The sequence below is a fragment of the Gallinula chloropus genome, assembly GCF_964237585.1.
Source record: "Gallinula chloropus genome assembly, chromosome: 3".
NCBI lineage: Eukaryota > Metazoa > Chordata > Aves > Gruiformes > Rallidae > Gallinula > Gallinula chloropus.
In genome coordinates, this window is record NC_140087.1 from 20,708,928 (window position 1) to 20,726,129 (window position 17,202).

At 41.8% G+C, this 17,202-nt stretch overlaps 1 protein-coding gene across 2 annotated transcripts in view; it reads left to right on the top strand.

The window, feature by feature from the left end:
- Nucleotides 1-1,145: 1,145 nt before the first annotated feature.
- RNGTT (RNA guanylyltransferase and 5'-phosphatase) overlaps nucleotides 1,146-17,202 on the top strand; it is a gene marked incomplete at both ends in the record, with an annotated part of 184,240 nt that continues 168,183 nt past the window's right edge. For both annotated transcript variants that reach the window (XM_084262183.1, XM_084262184.1), the window contains 5 exons: nucleotides 1,146-1,209; nucleotides 4,755-4,864; nucleotides 10,697-10,800; nucleotides 10,931-11,019; nucleotides 14,514-14,589. In XM_084262183.1, coding sequence (XP_084118309.1) covers nucleotides 1,146-1,209; nucleotides 4,755-4,864; nucleotides 10,697-10,800; nucleotides 10,931-11,019; nucleotides 14,514-14,589 — 443 coding nt within the window. The remainder of the gene's footprint in view (nucleotides 1,210-4,754; nucleotides 4,865-10,696; nucleotides 10,801-10,930; nucleotides 11,020-14,513; nucleotides 14,590-17,202) is intronic.

A 17,202-nucleotide genomic window follows, 5' to 3' on the forward strand; every position in this document is an offset into this window, starting at 1 on the left:
GTGAATTAGTTCCTTGGTTTTACTTATCTTTATCTCAACCCAGGAGTCTTCTCACTTCTCACCTCCTGATTCTCCCCCCACCCCCTGTTCTTATTGTGCAGAAATCATTAGCTAACTGTACCGATTGGATACAATGAGGGGAAGGTAATGATTAGCATATTTATGTTATTTCCTGCAAATTATCATCATATGCAAACGTCCCCAAGACATGCTGTTGAACGGGGGTCCTCCGGTTGTTTTGTCAACAATCTTCCTCACTATCTGCTGACTTAGCCCCATCCTTGCACATACTCATTTCATCTTTGGCTGATCTCCCAAACCACAATCGTTCTCTCTGGTACCTACTGTTTTGACTCAAGGTCCATAAACAGTGCCTATTATTTTAATTCAGAGTGACTGAGGCACACACCGTCCTACTCCCCTATTCCTAAGGGCCTCAACATGCTTTATATTCTCATAGCTGCCATAACTCCTTTAAAATCGAGATAGTATTCTAAACTAAAATCAAAATAACCTAGACTTCCAGCTGTTCTATTAGGGTGACTGTAACACGACTGCGTCCCTTCCCACTGCCTATGAGCGCCTTTCAGGCTGTCCTTTTCGGGTGAAAACCCCTCCTCGCTTTCCGCGTGGATCACTCCCCAGGGATAGGCCTCGGCCCCGCGTAGCTGCGCGGCCCGGCAGCACGAAGCGCTGTTTCGCTCTGCCTGTCCTTCCCGCTGCCTCCCAGCGAGTGACGGGTCCCGCGGCCCGAGCCTTGCCGCGGAGCCCCGTCCCCGCCACCCTCACCGTCCCTCCCGAAGAGCACAGCCCAGCCTTACCAGAGGCCCTGCCAGCAGCCCAGCCCAGCCCAGCCCAGCCCAGCCCAGCCCAGCCCTGCCCGGGGAAGCCCCCGGGAAAGCCCCCGGCGCAGCCCAACCCCCGGCGCAGCGAGCCTCAGGCCGCGACCCGGAAGCGGAAGCGACCGCCGCGGTGCAGTGTGGGCCAGCGGCGGCTGAGGCGGAGCTGGGTCTGAATGAAGGCGCCGCGGGCGAGGGGCCGCTGGCGCCGCTGAGCGCCCCGGGGCCGCACCGGCCCCGCACTCCTTCCCTCCCCTCCCCCCGGCAGGGCGGGTGGGCAGTGGCGGCGGCCGCCCGGCCCCCGCCATGTCCTACAACAAGATCCCGCCGCGCTGGCTCCACTGCCCCAGGAGGGGGCAGCCCGTGGCAGGTGAGCGCCTGGCACGGCCCGGTCCTGCCCCGCCCCGTCCCGGGGCGGCTGTGCGGCGGCAGCGGGGGCGGCGCTCTCCCCTCCGCTGCGCTTCCCTGCCCGCCGCTTCCCGCCCCCCCTCCCCGTCCTCTTCAGCGCCGCGGGGCGGGCGGGGGCCTCCTCCGGGCCGCCGCGGCCCCTCGCCCTCCGGCCCGGCCGGGGCTTTGTCTCGGGGCCGCGGCTGTGCTGGTGCGGGGGCGCCGTCCCCCCACTCCCCCGTCCCGAGCTCCCTGGGCTGGTGTTTGTCCCGGAGTTGGCATCCCGCAGGGCTTTGCCTTTAGCGCCGGGACTCCTCCACCGTTCGGCTTGTGCATCCCCTGAAACTGGTTTGCCCCGTCTCTCTTGAAGGGTACCGGGCTCCTCCTGCCCCTGGGAGCGAGAATACTGGGCTCTGGCTTCGCACTGGTTCAGTTTAGGGCTAAAACTTTCCCGTCTGTCACGTCTGATGAGAGAGGCGGCAGCTGGCCGTGTAGAATCTGCCGTGCTGGAGCATAGCTCAGCCCCGACGACTTCCCTGGGCAGCCTCTTCTTTGGTTGATATTTTTCCTTGTTTCTTTCTTTTGTTTTTTTTTTTCCTGAAGGCGTTGATGTTTGTCACTGTTGATCTGTTACTGGGCCGACTGACAGTGACCTGTCAGTCCCTGGTGTGTTCCTAATGGCTTTAAGTGCTGTACTCCACAAAGCTTTGCGTGTGTTCCAGGTTCTGTCAGTAATTGCTGTCATCTTGGATGCACTTACCTGCAACACACTGCCTGCCTGGATTGTCGCTAGCTATTCAGTCTTGCTGGCATCTGGTGGCAGTGAATTAGTTATCATGTAAACACACGTTTTTTGCTTATGAGATAACTACTGGCTTCAGATGAATGCCTCCCCTGCTGCCTGGTAGGAGATAAACAAATTTTCCTCATTTCAGTTTTCTCAAGTTCTTTCCTTTATAAGGTAAGCAATTCCAAACCCCATTTCCTGCCCCCTCCCTCCCCCCCAGTGTTTTCTGGGTATCACTCCTTTCATCAACCTATCTGTGGTAATTTAATGTTTTTTCTTCAAACCACAGGATTTGTTACTCAGTGTGCTATCCTAGATGGCACTGTGCCATAATTTGCTTAATAGTTACAACTCCTGCATTTTCTAGCCCACATTTCTGCATCATCTTCTTAGGGTTTGTTTTTTTTTTTGGTTTTTGGATGGCAGTTGATTGTACAACTGAAGACATCTATGTCTGTTCACAGTTTCATGTAGAACCTGGTGAAACACCTAAGTAGGCTTAATCTCCCAATCATTGTGCATTATTTGGCGTTTACCAGCATTTAATTTCAGTTGTTCATTTTGTAGGTTACTGCTTTCCTTCAAGTTCCTTCTGTCTCTCTGAGCTTGACTCAATTAAGTAACAGCCTTGTCTTACAGCTCATCTCCATCATCTCTCTTCCCTGACTGGCAGATGGCATTGCTTTGTATCTAAGAGGAGATTTGACAGCTTGGGTTGTTAGCCTTTGACCACCACAAAAATGACTAATGACTCTTCATTCTTTGTTTTTCTTCTCAGCAAGTTCTTGTTAGTTTTGCTTATTTATCTTTTAAGCCCTGTTTCCTCAAAAATAGTAACATAAACTGCATTCTTGCTTCCTCTGTCAGTGTGTCATCTGCTGTGCCATCACTGCTGGCCTGTTTGTTTGTTCAGCAGCTGCAAGGTAATTCTTTTCCACTCGGTGGGATCATGCACAAGAAGTTACTGCACAAAAGAAAAAAAGGCTTTACTCCCTGCCTGTTTCATGAACCTTAGCAAGGCTGGGCAGATACTCTGGGTCTCATTCTTTCTGTGTGAATTACTGTTCTGCAAGTATCTGCAGTGCAGGGTCCCAGGCCTGCGCTGGGGGATGTGTGCAGCTTCCTAGGCAGAAGTACATGGTAGCAATGACCTGGGCTCTCAATTCTTGTCTGCTTGGAAGCGCAGGAGGAGCTGTTGGGTCAGTCTGTCATGCTCAGAGACCTGTTCCTGCTCCCCTTGGAGGGATAGGCATGCCTCTAGATTGCTGGGGTATAGAAAGTAAGCAAGAGGTGGAAATCTCCAATGAGATTATTTCAGATGTTTTGTAGTGGATATCGTAGATGGAAAATGAAATCAGTATTTAAAGAAAATTGGTGTTTCTTGGGATTGGTGGATGTAGTCCAGTAAGTCATAATTCTGGCAAGTTTTTGTTGTGGTTTTGTAACATCCCTGATGTCTGAATTATAATACATCGGTGGTGTGTTTTGGAGGGAAGGTGAAGTGCTGCCCACAGCTTTTCCAGCAAGCCTTAAGGAGCACATTAGATCTGTAGTGCATGGATACTCTGGACCAAATGTTTTGTGTTTGGTTTTTTTTGTTTGGTTTTTTTTTTCAGTAATCTTTACCTAGCTTTATGGTTGTGGGTAATAAAAGCTGATCTTTTCATGGTTGGGTAACAAGCTGTAATATAAAATACTATTCTCATGTTTTCACCTGTACCAAGTTTAAATTTTCTCTATTCTGTCATGTGCTATAGCTCCACAGCTTAAATCACACTAAAAGCTATCTAAAAATGTTCACAGAATCACAAGGTTGGAAAAGACCTTTGAAGATCATCAAGTCCAACCATTCCCATCCTAAGCTAAACCATATCCCTAAGTACCTCATCAACCCTTTCTCTGAACACATCCAGGGAAGGTGACTCAACCTCCTCCCTGGGCAGCCTGTTCCAGGCCCTGACAACTCTTTCAGTAACAAATTGTTTTATCATATGTAATCTGACCCTGCCCTGGCACAACTTGAGGCCATTTCCCCTTGTCCTATCTCCTGTCACCTGGCTGAAGAGACCATTGGCACGCCTCTGCACCCTCCTGTCAGGTAGTTGTAGGTGGTGATACGGTCTCCCCTTAGCCTCCTCTTCTCCAAGCTAAACAGCCTCAGTTCTCTCAGCTGCTCCTCATAGGATTTGCCCTCCAGCCCCTTCCCCAACCTGGCTGCCCTTCTCTGCACTCGCTCGAGGACCTCAATGTCTTTCTTGTGGTGAGGAGCCCAGAACTGGACCCAGCACTCGAGGTGCAGCCTCACCAATGCCGAGTACAGGGGCACAATTACCTCCCTAGACCTACTGGCCACACTGTTTTTGATACAAGCCAGGATGCCACTGGCCTTCTTGGCTGCCTGGGCACACTGCTGGCTCATATTCAGCCTGCAGTCACCCAACACCCCCAGGTCCTTCTCTGCCTGACAGCTCTCCAGCCAGTCTCCCCCATGTTAAATGATTTTGTTTTAGTTTAGCTGACCTTTAAACATCTAAAATTATTTTGTGAATTCTGAGAACTGGTTACTACAAAACACTCATCAACACTTGATACAAAAAAGTATCAGCTGTTACTGATACTTTCCCTGTGATTACTTTTCACTGGAGGCGAGCAACTGCATAAAATCTTCTCAGCATGTTGATTTGAAATCACAAAGTTTTATGTATACTTAAAATGCTGCAAAATTTTATTGTCTTTCATAGGAAAGTTCTTACCTTTGAAGACAATGTTAGGACCAAGGTATGATGAACAGGTTGCTGAAGAAAATCGTTTTCACCCGAGCATGCTATCCAACTACTTAAAGAGTCTGAAGGTAAAGTTGAATTTTCTAGTAATTGAAATGTTCCTTTGTCAATCTTTATTCAAATGTCGCTTTTCATATTTAAGAAAAAAGTGGTTGATAGTTTCCACAGGGACATCTATGCAGAAATATTTTCTTGCTTGCATTTTCAAGTTTTCCATGCAACCCCTAAATTTCCAGAAGTACTTTATTACAGGCAAGAATTGTGCAAAATCCTCCAGCTCGTTCACTCTATCAGCAGTGAGAATCTCACTCTTCTCTGTTATTATCTCTCTTGGAGAGATGTCATTTTCAAAAGTCAGATAGTCCAAGTCAGTAGTTTTACAAATGATTCCTGTGTATGGATGTGTTAAGTTGCAGTTTTTGCTTATTGGAATGAAAAACTCTAAAAGTGAAAGAAGAATTTCATAGAACTCCTGTGTAGTTTCAATGCATGATGTTCTTCTTTTGATGTATAGAATGCTTTAGGGTGTCCAACCAGTCATACCCAAGTATGGAAGAAAAAAATTTATGGATTTTATTGTTAAAAACAATGCTTAAATAATGATTAAAAAAATAGGAGCATCATTTCGGACCCAGGAAGGTGGGTGGGTGCCTTTATCATTGGGTTGGAGAGTTGTGCTTCAGGCTTATTTAATTCTCTGTTTTACCTGTTTCTATCTGTCTACTTCAACTTGCATGTTGTGCTCACTGTAGCACAACCTGGACAATAAAGGTGAGGAACGGGACTTGTCCAGCCTTTCATATAGGTCTGCGAAGTGTTGTGCCCACTGCAGTGCATCTGGAGATGTGGGAAATGGGATTTTGAACCTTCCAGGCAAACAAAGGCTTACAACCTAATTCTTTTAATCTGTTTGTTAAATTGTTATATAGAAGGTTAGCACAGTAAAGACTGTTTTATGAAACTAATCATGCTAGTGACATTTTTTCTGTTATTTTTTTGTTGTTGTTGTTGTTAAATTACTTCTGAACTTGTCTAACAATACCAGATCTTAAACATCAAAAGAATCAGGTGACTAAAATATGGGAATCTTCACTTTATGAATCTTATGTAGGCTTAGCTAGTAGATGGTATAGCACCTCTGGGCTAATGTGGTAAGAAAGTACTACCAGTCAAGCATATGTACCTGTCTTCAGGTGTTTGAACTGATAGGGTTTTTGTGTTTGCATTCTTTCATCTCTGCATCTAAATTCTACTTGAGTCCCTCTTTATGCATTGTGTCCGTGTGGAGGCCCATGACAAGTGGTGTTCCTCAGGGGTCAGAATTGGGCCTGGCATGTTCAACATCTTTGTTGGTGACGTGAACAGTGGGATAGAGTGCACCCTCAGCAAGTTTCCTGACAACACTGAGCTGTGTGGTGAGATCAACATACTGGAGGGAAGGGATGCCATCCAGAGGGACCCTGAACTGCATGAAGTTCAACAAGGCCAAGTGCAAAGTCCTGCATGTGAGTCAGTGCAATCCCAAGCACAATTACAGGCTGGGCAGAGAACGGATTGAGAGCAGCCCTGGGGAAGAAGGTCTTGGGTGTGCCGATTGACGACAAGCTCAGCATGTGCCAGCACTGTGAGCTAGCAGCTCAGAAGGCCATGCCCTGGGCTGCATCAAGAACAGCGTGGCAGCAGGTTGAGTGAGGTTATTGTCTCCCTCTGCTCTCGTGAGACCCAACCTGGAGTCTGCATCCAGCTCTGGGGTCTCCAGTACAGGAAAGACATGGAAATGTTGGAGTGAGTCCAGAGGAGGGCTACAAAGATGATCAGGGAGCTGAAGCACCTCTCCTGTGAAGACAGGCTGTGAGAGATGGACTTGTTCAGCCTGGAGAAGAGAAAGCGATGGGGAGACTTAATTATGGCCTATCAGTACTTAAAGGGGCCCTACCAGAAAGTGGGAGTGGGACTGTTCATCAGGGAATGTGGTGGTAGGACAAGAGGGAATGGCTTCAAACTAAAAGAGGGTAGGTTTAGATTAGATGTCAGGAAATAATTCTTCACTAGGAGGGTGGTGAGACATGGGCACAGACTGCCCAGAGGTGCTGTGGCTGCCCCCTCCCTGGCAGTGTTCGTGGCCAGGCGGGTTGGTGCTTTGGGCAACATGGTCTAGTTGAGGGTGTCCCTGCCCATGGGGGGTTGGTACCAGATGATTGTTGAGGTCTCTTCCAACCCAAACCAGTCTGTGATTCTATGTTGGTTTTGACTCTGGCAGGCTTTAATGGGCATAACTAGAAATTTTCCAAACTCAGTCTTATTCATGGTTTGGTTATTTTGGTTAACAAGGAGATCATGCAATTTCCCTCAATTCCCCATTCTCATCAAATCTGTTATACTTTGTATAACGGATTTAGGTATAACTTGGTATAGTTGCTAAATGTTTGCTATTTGAAAGCATATTTGCTGAGATGCTCAGTGGGTTGCTGGAGTGCAGTATTTGTAGAACAGCAGCTTACCACCAATCTGGCAATGAGATGAATGTGCAATTGAGGAGACCTTGAAAAGCGAATTTTCCTAAGGCAAAAGTAGCTTACTGTGTATGGTTCTTGTCATCTTACTGCAGTGGGTTTCACTGCTTGCACTTTGTAGAATGAATCACTTATGAAACCTGGTTATTACTTCAGTCCATATAATTTATGTCCCAAATTAGAGCCTTCAGCAGAAACTTTTACATCTGGATTTTAGTAATAGATGCTGCTGCTAACGCAGATTCTTGAAGGTACCAGTTCAGCATTAAAAGACAGTATCTGTCTGGGAGGCATTTCCTCCAACAAGCTTCCTGTGCATTTCCTTTTTCTCATGGAGGTGGTGGATGAAAATCTGAATGTTAAAATCTGATTTGATAAGGGGTAGCATCCCCATTTTCCTTCTGATTCTTAAGTAGTCAGGTTAGGGTTAGTATTGTTTATCTTTTATAAAAGGTAGTTTCTGTTATGAAGAGCTAGGACATTAGTTAAATCAAAAGAATGTTTGGACAATTAGTAATGCTCAAGTTACGGTATTCCTATTAGGAAAACTAGTTTTCAAACCTATCATTGGTTATTGTTTTCACGGATCAGTTAAATCACTGATTTAAACTATTTTCCTCAAAAAATAAATGCAAGGCAAAAAAACCCCCTCTGACTGGAGAGAATTCAGTGTATTGTAGTATGCTCTCTCCCTCCTGGGGAGGATGTTTCTGAGTTCCAGTATCTAATGAGAAACTTCTGGGGTCAAACAAGGGGAACTGAGCTAAACCCATTTAATTGCACAGCAGCAGAAGCGTGAGCACATAAGGCATTAATAGCTGGAGATGGCTGGAATGTGAGAAAGTGAGGAGGAAGGCTTTTATAACTGTAGGAGGTCATGGAGAGCCTGGCCAAAATAAGTATGAGCAGAATGGAGGTGGTAAGAAGATCTTGGTATTATTGTATGTAGAAGCTGAGAATTTCAAGCTATCGACAAGCTTTTTTTTTCCTTCTCTCCAGTTGTCTTTAAAGATTAGAAGCAAGAAAAATAACTAGTTTCAGTTGTGTTTCAGTGTGGTGTCTGAGATGTGGTGTTGCAACAGTTCTTGTAATAAATAAATGCATGTTTTAATGAGAAGTTGCTCAACAATTTAAATTCTTTCTTCCAGAGCTGTGCTATTCAGTGGGCATGGTGGACTGTAAGATATCAGTCATGCAAAACGCTCATTGGAAAATGAGGTTTTTTCCAGTGGGTGACCCTGTATTTTAGCTTAGGTAGTCTTTCAAAAATCTGTTCCTCTCAGGAACTGTCAGGGACCACAGTTAAAAGACCATGACTGAGTGGAGGTCCTTGATGACCAGTGTGTTATCAGGGTTTCAGAGTGGAGCGAAGCACCTGTGCCATGAATGCACCTGTAGTAGAATTTATTCTGTAGGTGAGAATTGTATTTGGTCAGGAGAAGGATAATATAACCCTGGTTAGTGAATGAAATGTTTTGATTTCTGTAGTGCAGGTGGTATTTTGCATGGATTTTTGGAGGATGGGGAAGGCTCTGGAGGGAAAGGCTTACTTGCCTCTTACACCTTACCTGTACAGCCTGGAGAAGAGGAGGCTGAGAGGAGACCTCATCGCAGTCTGTGGCTTCCTGATGAGAGGGAGTGAAAGGGCAGGTGCCGATCTCCTCTCTTTGGTGACCAGTGACAGAACCCAAGGGAATGATATGAAGCTGTGACAGAGGAGGTTTAGGCTGGATGTTAGGAAGAGGTTCTTTACTGAGAGGGTGGTCAGGCACTGGAACAGGCTCCCCAGGAAAGGAGTCACAGCACTGAGCTTGTCTGAGTTCAAGAAGCATCTGGGCAATGCACTCAGTCCCATGCTCTGACCTGGCTGGCCCTGTGTGGAGCCAGGAGTTGGACCTGATGAGCCTTGTGGGTCCTTTCCAATTTGGTCTTCTATAATTGTATGATTTTTGGAACATTGTAACTGTATACTTTTGATAAATTACATATAATCTCCCAGCTTCTAAAAAATGTCCTTCTTTTCTTTTGCTATGCACTCTAAATTGTAGTGTGCTACGTGCAGGTAACTCCGTAAACTGAGAGACCAAATGTTTATCATTTTTATAAAGCAAGGAGATGGTTTTCAGACTGTATATGCTCTATATGCCAAACATGCTTCTATAGCTCTGGCTAAATTATAGATTTTTAGGTTTACTGCATCATGAAATGTGTGAGGAACAGTGTCACTTTGTATATGACTGAAATAATTTGTAATAATTGCAAAGGAATATCAGGCCTGAAGCCTGAGAGTCCTGTAGTTCAGAATTTGCTCTCTAGCAGACACTTTGCTATGTCATCCTTCTGTGCAAATTAAATGCAACATCCCAAATGCTTGGTGATGCTTTGGGTCTGAAGTATGTGGTAGTGTTCTCTTGGCTTCTGCACATCAGTCAGGAAACTGAAATCTGTAAGTATGTCCAAAAGAGTAATTGCTAAAAGTTGAAGGAAAAGCATGGGAGTATTCTTTGAGCTTAAAAGCTTCAACATAAAATTAAATTGTGTGCTTTCATGCATCTTCTCAGAGATAAGTCATTGTAGCAAGACTTTGAGGAGGTTGGGAGGCTTCTGGTAGGAACATTTGATGCTGCTATTTGAGAACAGAGGTGTTGGGAATTGCCTTTGAGTTTTCAATACTAAAGTGGAGTCGTATCACTTGTGCTTTTGGATGGGAGAATTAAACTTATGTTCTGCAAATCACTTACATTTCTTCATGTAGCTGTCCTTTAACAATTTGCTATATTTAAGTGTTACCTTTCAAGAAGATTTAAAAATATATTGTTTCATATTTTAACTTTGAATGAAATGTTTTTGACAATATAAGGAAATTTTTCTTTTAAACTTGAAAATGTGGATGTTTTTTTGCACTCTAATTGAATGGCTGGGTAAACTGATGTACTTTTTCTAAGTGTATACTTACATATATCTCAATAGTTAATTTTTCTTTTTGTACTTCCACTCTGCCAGTGTTTAGTATTTTTCTACTTAAAGCCTAAGAGCACCTGTTTGCACCTTATTTGTCTTTTAACATGTTAAAATAGTTCCTTACCAGATACTTTCCTGCGGTTAGCAGATCCTTCTTATTTTGAAACGTTAGTGGGAACAAACTGAAGTTTTTGAATTGATGGCTAGTGCTAATCCAGACACCAGCTTTCATACAGAAACACAGATGATTATGATGGTGTTAAAATAGAGAAGTTTATTAACAGATAGAATATTTAAGAATTCTTAAACTTGCAACTGTAGCCTGCTATTGCTTTTGATTTGGATGTTATTAGTCATTTGCTATTTATACACTGTTATTTGAACTGCATATAGAAGCTTCCTTCTTTTCATTTTATGTTTTTTTAGGTAAAAATGGGCTTACTGGTAGACTTGACCAACACCACTAGATTCTATGATAGGAACGATATAGAGAAAGAAGGGATTAAATACATAAAGCTCCAGTGTAAAGGGTAAGTTGTTTGCACTTTTTTAATGTTCAGGTTTTAACTTGAAAGATCACACTGAAGTAATTAATTATTACTTTCTCTCTTCCCTTTTGCCCTAGTTGTCTCCTAATCTGTGTGTTCCTGTGTTTTTCAGGCATGGTGAGTGCCCTACACCTGAGAATACAGAAACATTTATACGTGTATGTGAACACTTCAGTGATAAGAATCCCTCGGAGCTTATAGGTATGTCATTTTATAGCCATTTTATCCATCTTATACCTTAGTTTTTACTGGTAACTTATTTCATATTTACTCATAATTGCAGTCTCGTATTCTTAAAAGTTTAGGCAAAGCAATTTCCTCAGTACAGTGTTAATGCATACATAGATTTAATTGCTTTTACTCCAGAAACTGGAATGTTTTTTACAAAAACTAGTATTGACTACAGCTGCTGACTTAATGCAGAAAAATATACAGGTTGAAGAACTGTTGACAAATACCTATTACTTGCATTGTGTTTTTGTAACTTCTGCTGATAAAATTACAGGTTATGTCTTGCCTGAGTGTTGCTTGGCATTTGATGGTCTGGTTTATTTGAAGGTGTATTTGATAACAATGGTCAGAGATTCTGCAGCAGATCTCAGGAAACAGCTGATTAATTGCTGGAAACTGGTAGTAGGTATTAGGCTTAGTCTTTCATCTGTGCTGTACTGTCTCACAGTGAATATTAGAAAGTTGTTAGGATTTTTTTTTCTTTTTACCCAGAGCAAAATAAGTTGTCAGTTTAATTTGGGTGGCTTCTAGTTCTAGTTAAACCGCTTTTATTCTGATTTCTGTTAAGCATATTAACATTCAACTCTGTCTGCAAGCTGTCAGAGACAAGAAAAAACTTTGCAGCTGAGTTTCCACAGTCAGATGGGCGTTGTCCTCAAGCCTCTCTGGTAATAATTCTGCAGCCTTCCTTAATCTGAGTGTCTGTGTGACTTAGGAGCACGTGGAACAGTTGTTTATGTCATTGGGAAGAGCTTGGTATACTAAGCTGGTGTGTTTGTACAGTTTAGGATTCATACAGAATCATAGAATTGTCCCTTGCAGCAGCCTCAGCTACTGTACCTGTGGAAATCAGCTGATCAGTTTCCCTTCCTTAGAGCAGGCCCAGCTAAAGCAGCTTGCTCAGGCCTGTTTCCTCAAGGGTTTTGACCATCCAAGCTTGGCATCTCCATGACATCATCTGGCAACTTCTTCCAGTGTTTGTTCATCTTGGCATTATAGAGGGGTTTTTTTTTCTTACATTCAGACAGAATTTATTTTACTTCCATTTGTACCATTTTGTTATTTGTTCCTTGGTGCTTCAGAGGTTTCATTTGGGCACACACTTTTCCATATAAGTTTTGTTAAGGTACTTCCTTGTTTCATGTAGACTAGAATTCTGATTTGAGACAGTGTTTTCTTCTCTAAACTGTTACGCAAGTAGGTGATATGAAAAATGAGGAACTGCTAAATGGGAGTGAGTGGGACCAGTCATCAACAATACTTCAAGTTCTGGTGCAACTTCTGAAATGCTGTTGGTGACTGATCCCACTCGCTCCCATTTAGCATCTTCATTTTTCACTCTTGCAGTTATTCCACTTGGCACTCCAACAATATTTCAAAGCTTGAAATATTGTTAGGGTCAGCAATTTATATGGAGCACGGGTAGAATGGTGATATCCTATAAATAGCAGACTCATTTAACTGGTATTTCAACTTTTAGAATGTAATTTTTAAGGTTGAATCACTAAATCTTTGACATTTATGAGTTTTGGAATGTTCTTCCATTATTTAGATTGTTTCACCTCCATGGAAAAGTGGATTAGTCAATAAGAAAATAATGTTTTAACTAAGCTTTTAAATAATCTGTGGTTTAGGCTTTCATAGTAAAAGAGAAATGTTGAGATTTTCTACTTCTCTTCCATAAATTACTGTAAAGTTGTTCCTGGTCCTGGAGACTTGTTTCCTCTGACAGAACATCACAGCAACTGACACGGAGGATATTTTTATAAGAAGTGAAAGCAGTCTACAGCAGTGATAGTACAGCACCCTGTGTGATCTTTCCCTTTCAAGCCATTGGTCTCATTGCTGAGATGCTTCTTATCTTTGTCATGTGTATAAAATTATTGACTTAACCTTCTTGGTAGCAGTAACAGCTGCAGGACTTATTGATAGCAATTGTGTGCAATTTCATTGCCAGTGTTGGGATATGAAAAGAGACTGAAATATGAATAAGTGAACGTTTTCTGTTCAGTTAGAAAAATGTAGGATGGAAACTTTATTTTTGCATCTGGAAGGACTGGAGTGTGCCCACTAGCCTTAAGGGAACAAAATGCACAAGTTTTGCATAAACAGAAAGCAAAGGAGAAATGATCACTGGGAACAAATTCTACAGGGAAGCTGAAATTCATTTTATTTGCTGCAAGTTAGGCAGGTTTTCAGATTATTATAATAGTTATAATAATAGTTAGACTGGATGAACCCAAGAAATGAATAGTAGTTTTTGCCTTGTTTTATTATGAAGAGAAACTTGGTGGGGCGGGCACAAAAGCTAACCCTGATACGCTTGAGAGATAATTCTGTTTACCCATATAAAGTTTTGGGTTTTTATCAGCTTATTCTTTCTAGGCATTCTTTGTATCTCCAGTAAAAAATGAAAATTAAAAAATAATACTTGCAGCGTAGGGGAGCATATTGAAAAAAGACAGATACTCACATTTTGTCTGAATAAGCATCGAGTGAATTGTTGCTCAAGTTACTTTTACTAATTATGGTAGAGAAAGAAGAAAATCAGTGGAAACTTAAGTGACTTCATGGTCACAACTGAAAAAAATACATTAATATTAAGGCTAATTGCGTTGGTGTAAGTGCAAACTTCAATGCTCTGATATTTATAATTTAAAATGCAGTATGAGGAAGTGGCAACATCTTGCCTGAATCCGTGACATTTTTAATTGCACAAATTTTCGAACTGGTTTGTTTTTCACTAGATGGTGCTGTTGCCTTGAGAGAAAAAAAAGGAAAAGATGCTGCAGTGTATTTGACTCTACCCCTCCTTTCACTGGGGGATGAACTCAGGAAAATAGAGGCTGAAGACTTAATTCTATTTTTCTTTTTTTTCTTTTTTTCTTTTCCCCCCACACTGAAGATGGAAGTAGCTCGAGGTGATGATGCTGTTGTATAGTTTTCTTTTTGTAGGCTTGTGGGTTGTTTTTTTATTAAATCAATAAGACTGTGGGAATGGCAAATTTGAAATAGACTTGTTATCTATTGATATCACTTCTGAGTTTGAGGTAGGGCAATCTGGATATCATTTTTATGCCTGATGGTGTGAAATGAACGTAATGCTTGTTGAATCCACTAAAAGCACAATTATTGAATTTGATTGTATTGTCTTGGGATAAGTGTTTGAGCAGTCATAAAAATACTTCAAATATCGCCTGTATTAGCTGTATTTCAGTTGCATTAAGTTAGTGCTTATGAGTTGGGATAAATTCAAGTATCCTGTACTTTTGGTGCAAATAATTTGCAGAAAGAACATAAATTGCTTTTCAGGGTTATGTGCCTTTCGTCATTGGACCTGCCTTGGATGGGTAGAGAGATAACTCTTTAATGTTACTAAAGATCCAAAACCACACATGGTGAAGCTAAAGCATGTGTGTTAAAACTACTTGCAAGTAATGATGTCCTTTTCTTGCCTTGTCTAGGTGTCCATTGCACACATGGTTTCAATAGAACTGGATTTCTGATCTGTGCCTTTTTGGTCGAGAAGTTGGACTGGAGGTAACTTTGAATATTAATTCCTGGGGATTTGTGGAGAGTGGCCAAAGGGATATTCAGTACGTTCCACTCATTGTCCTGACAGCTGCCCTAATGTATTCACTGTCTGTTATTTTAAAACTGCCTACTATTCTTGAGCAAACAGTGTATATTAACAATATCCGTGTCATCCCTTGACAGCTTAGCCTGTTTCAGTCAGGCTTTCCAGGTCTGGTAGGTCAAAAGTAGCTGTTGAGCATGGGCATTTGGGAATATCTGCACTGTATTGTATCTCTTCCTTGTGATGTGTCCCATGTTTTGAGTAAGAATGTGGAGTTCAGAGATGCCTGAAATGTCATTTCTCCTATTTTTTCATCTTTTTCAAGTAGCTTTCTTATAGGTGTGTTTTTTGGGTTTGTTTTTTTTTTTTTGCGTTTTTTTTTGTGTTTGGGTTTTTTTGTGTGTTTTTTTTTTTGGTTTGGTGGGGTTTTTTTTGAATACTGAAGACATCAACTAGAGCAACAGCAGAGTGATGTGCTTGCTTCTGAAGGGTCAGAGGGAGAGACAAAGTCATTTTTTACAGCATGCTTCACTATAGACTCATCTGGGTTTTTTTGTGATTTAAAAATGTTGGTTTGCTTACAAAGAATGGTGAACTTTTTTCAAGTGTAAATAATAAAGAAATTGCCTGTACCATGCTGACTTCTGCATGTTTGGTGGTGTTCAGGAAACACTGTTTCCGTGCTGATGGGGTCCTGTGCAAGGCATGTTTCTTAACAAGCCCCTTAAGCAATCTGATGACATTTCTTGTATGACCCTTTAAGTGAAGAAAATTCTCCTCCTCTTGTATTTTCTGATGAGTGGACATACAGTTATTTGGTGCTTATCATGTATGTGCAACTTCTTTGCAAAGAACTAGGTCATTGTTGTCTGTTAGTAAACTTGGATTAAAGACATTGGAGTAATGGAGTCAGAACCCCATTAGCAGTGGGTGGCTGAATCTTGGCAGGATCTTAGCTGAGTAGAGGAAGTAGGCACAGATACAAATATCTTTACAGTGTGATTCTGGTTGTTCCTGTGAAGTAGCAAATTTGTATGCTTTTACTCTTAACAATTTAAAAGCAGCATGCGGTAATTAGACTCGGAATTGGTCCTTTGTTCTGAAGAGGAAATGCACTTGAATCTATTTGAATCTCCTGCTTTTATGCAGCCTCTCTTTATTTTCAAACCTCTGTGGGAAAAGCCTTAAAACTTAACAACCATGTATTTTTCTTTTTCTTTTTTTCCTCCTGATTCAAGTAGTTAATATGTTTCAAGTCTTGTCATCTGTCAGATTTTTTAACAGTACAGCCAGATATCACCTGGTAAGGAAAAACATGTCTGCAGCAAAAGGAAGAATTTTGGCCAGGTGATGGTTAAAGCTAAGCATTGTGTTAAGATAAATCCAGTTTCCCATATAATTCTTTAAAATAAGGCACTGTTATTTGCTGATGAGAAAATAAGATTTTCCTGATGGAAAAATCCATCCATATTCATTCCTTCAGCATATGATCTAGCAGTGCTGCTAATGTATTGTGAATACTGAGATATATCTTATAGTTAGATTAAAGAAAGGTCATCCAGACTGAAAGCTCTCCAGGTAGTGATCAGACCCCTTCCTTGATTCTCTTTTTCACAACTCATTTTTCCTGAAGATCGTGATGTTTCTTGAACTTGCAAAATATGTTCTCTTTCAGCTTTGTTTCTGTGCTTGAAACCTATGCTGCCTCTTTAGGCTTTCATTGCCATCTATCCAGAGTAGTATGGAGTTCTGTCATCAACAGTGACAAAATTGAGCATCTTTCAGGTCCCACCTCTTTTGGTTTGCTTTGTCTTTTTAATAGAATTGTTTACAGAAGTTTGGGAACGATTTCAGAAAGATACCAGAATAATAAATGTCTTGTGAGGAAGAAATGAGGAGTCCTAGGAAAAAAAGAAAGGTGTCTCCTCCTAAATAACTCAGACTCTTAAATTGTCATTTCTGACATCTGATAAGTGACCATCTGATAGCCTCACTCTGGAAAATAATTTGTTTTCTACATAAAGAAAGACGAGAGATGCAAACTTACTGCTGCTTAGGAAATATTTCTGCCTATTCTGTGAAATTTGACTCATAAAGTTCTCAGGCCCTTCCCATACTGCACTGATTAGACAAAAAAATGCCTTTTGTATTTCAATTATTTTTTCTATTTTCACTATATGTTTTCCTTGTTCCAGTGGCAGGCTGTTTTCTTACCTGAAAAAAAGAAAAAGTATCTTTTCACAGCATGTAATGTATGCTTTTGTTCCAGCTTTAAGATACTTTGCTTGTCAAGAAGCCTAACATGGGGGATGTGTACCTTTTGTGATTTCTCCTCATGTTTATTTAGCAAGATTCCTAAAGGTTGATTCATGAGCATTGCTGCTTCACACAGTCATGATAAGTTGAAGACACAATTCTGTCCAGTGTTTTCTGTTAAAACATTTCCATAGGATCTGTGAAAATAGCAGCAATAAAACCCTTGTTCTGTGCTTGCTGTTTCATATTTTGGAATGCTTTCCCATTGGCTAGTAAAGGTGCATGACTGTTAGTTTTGTTTTCTAATTTTTTTGTGATCC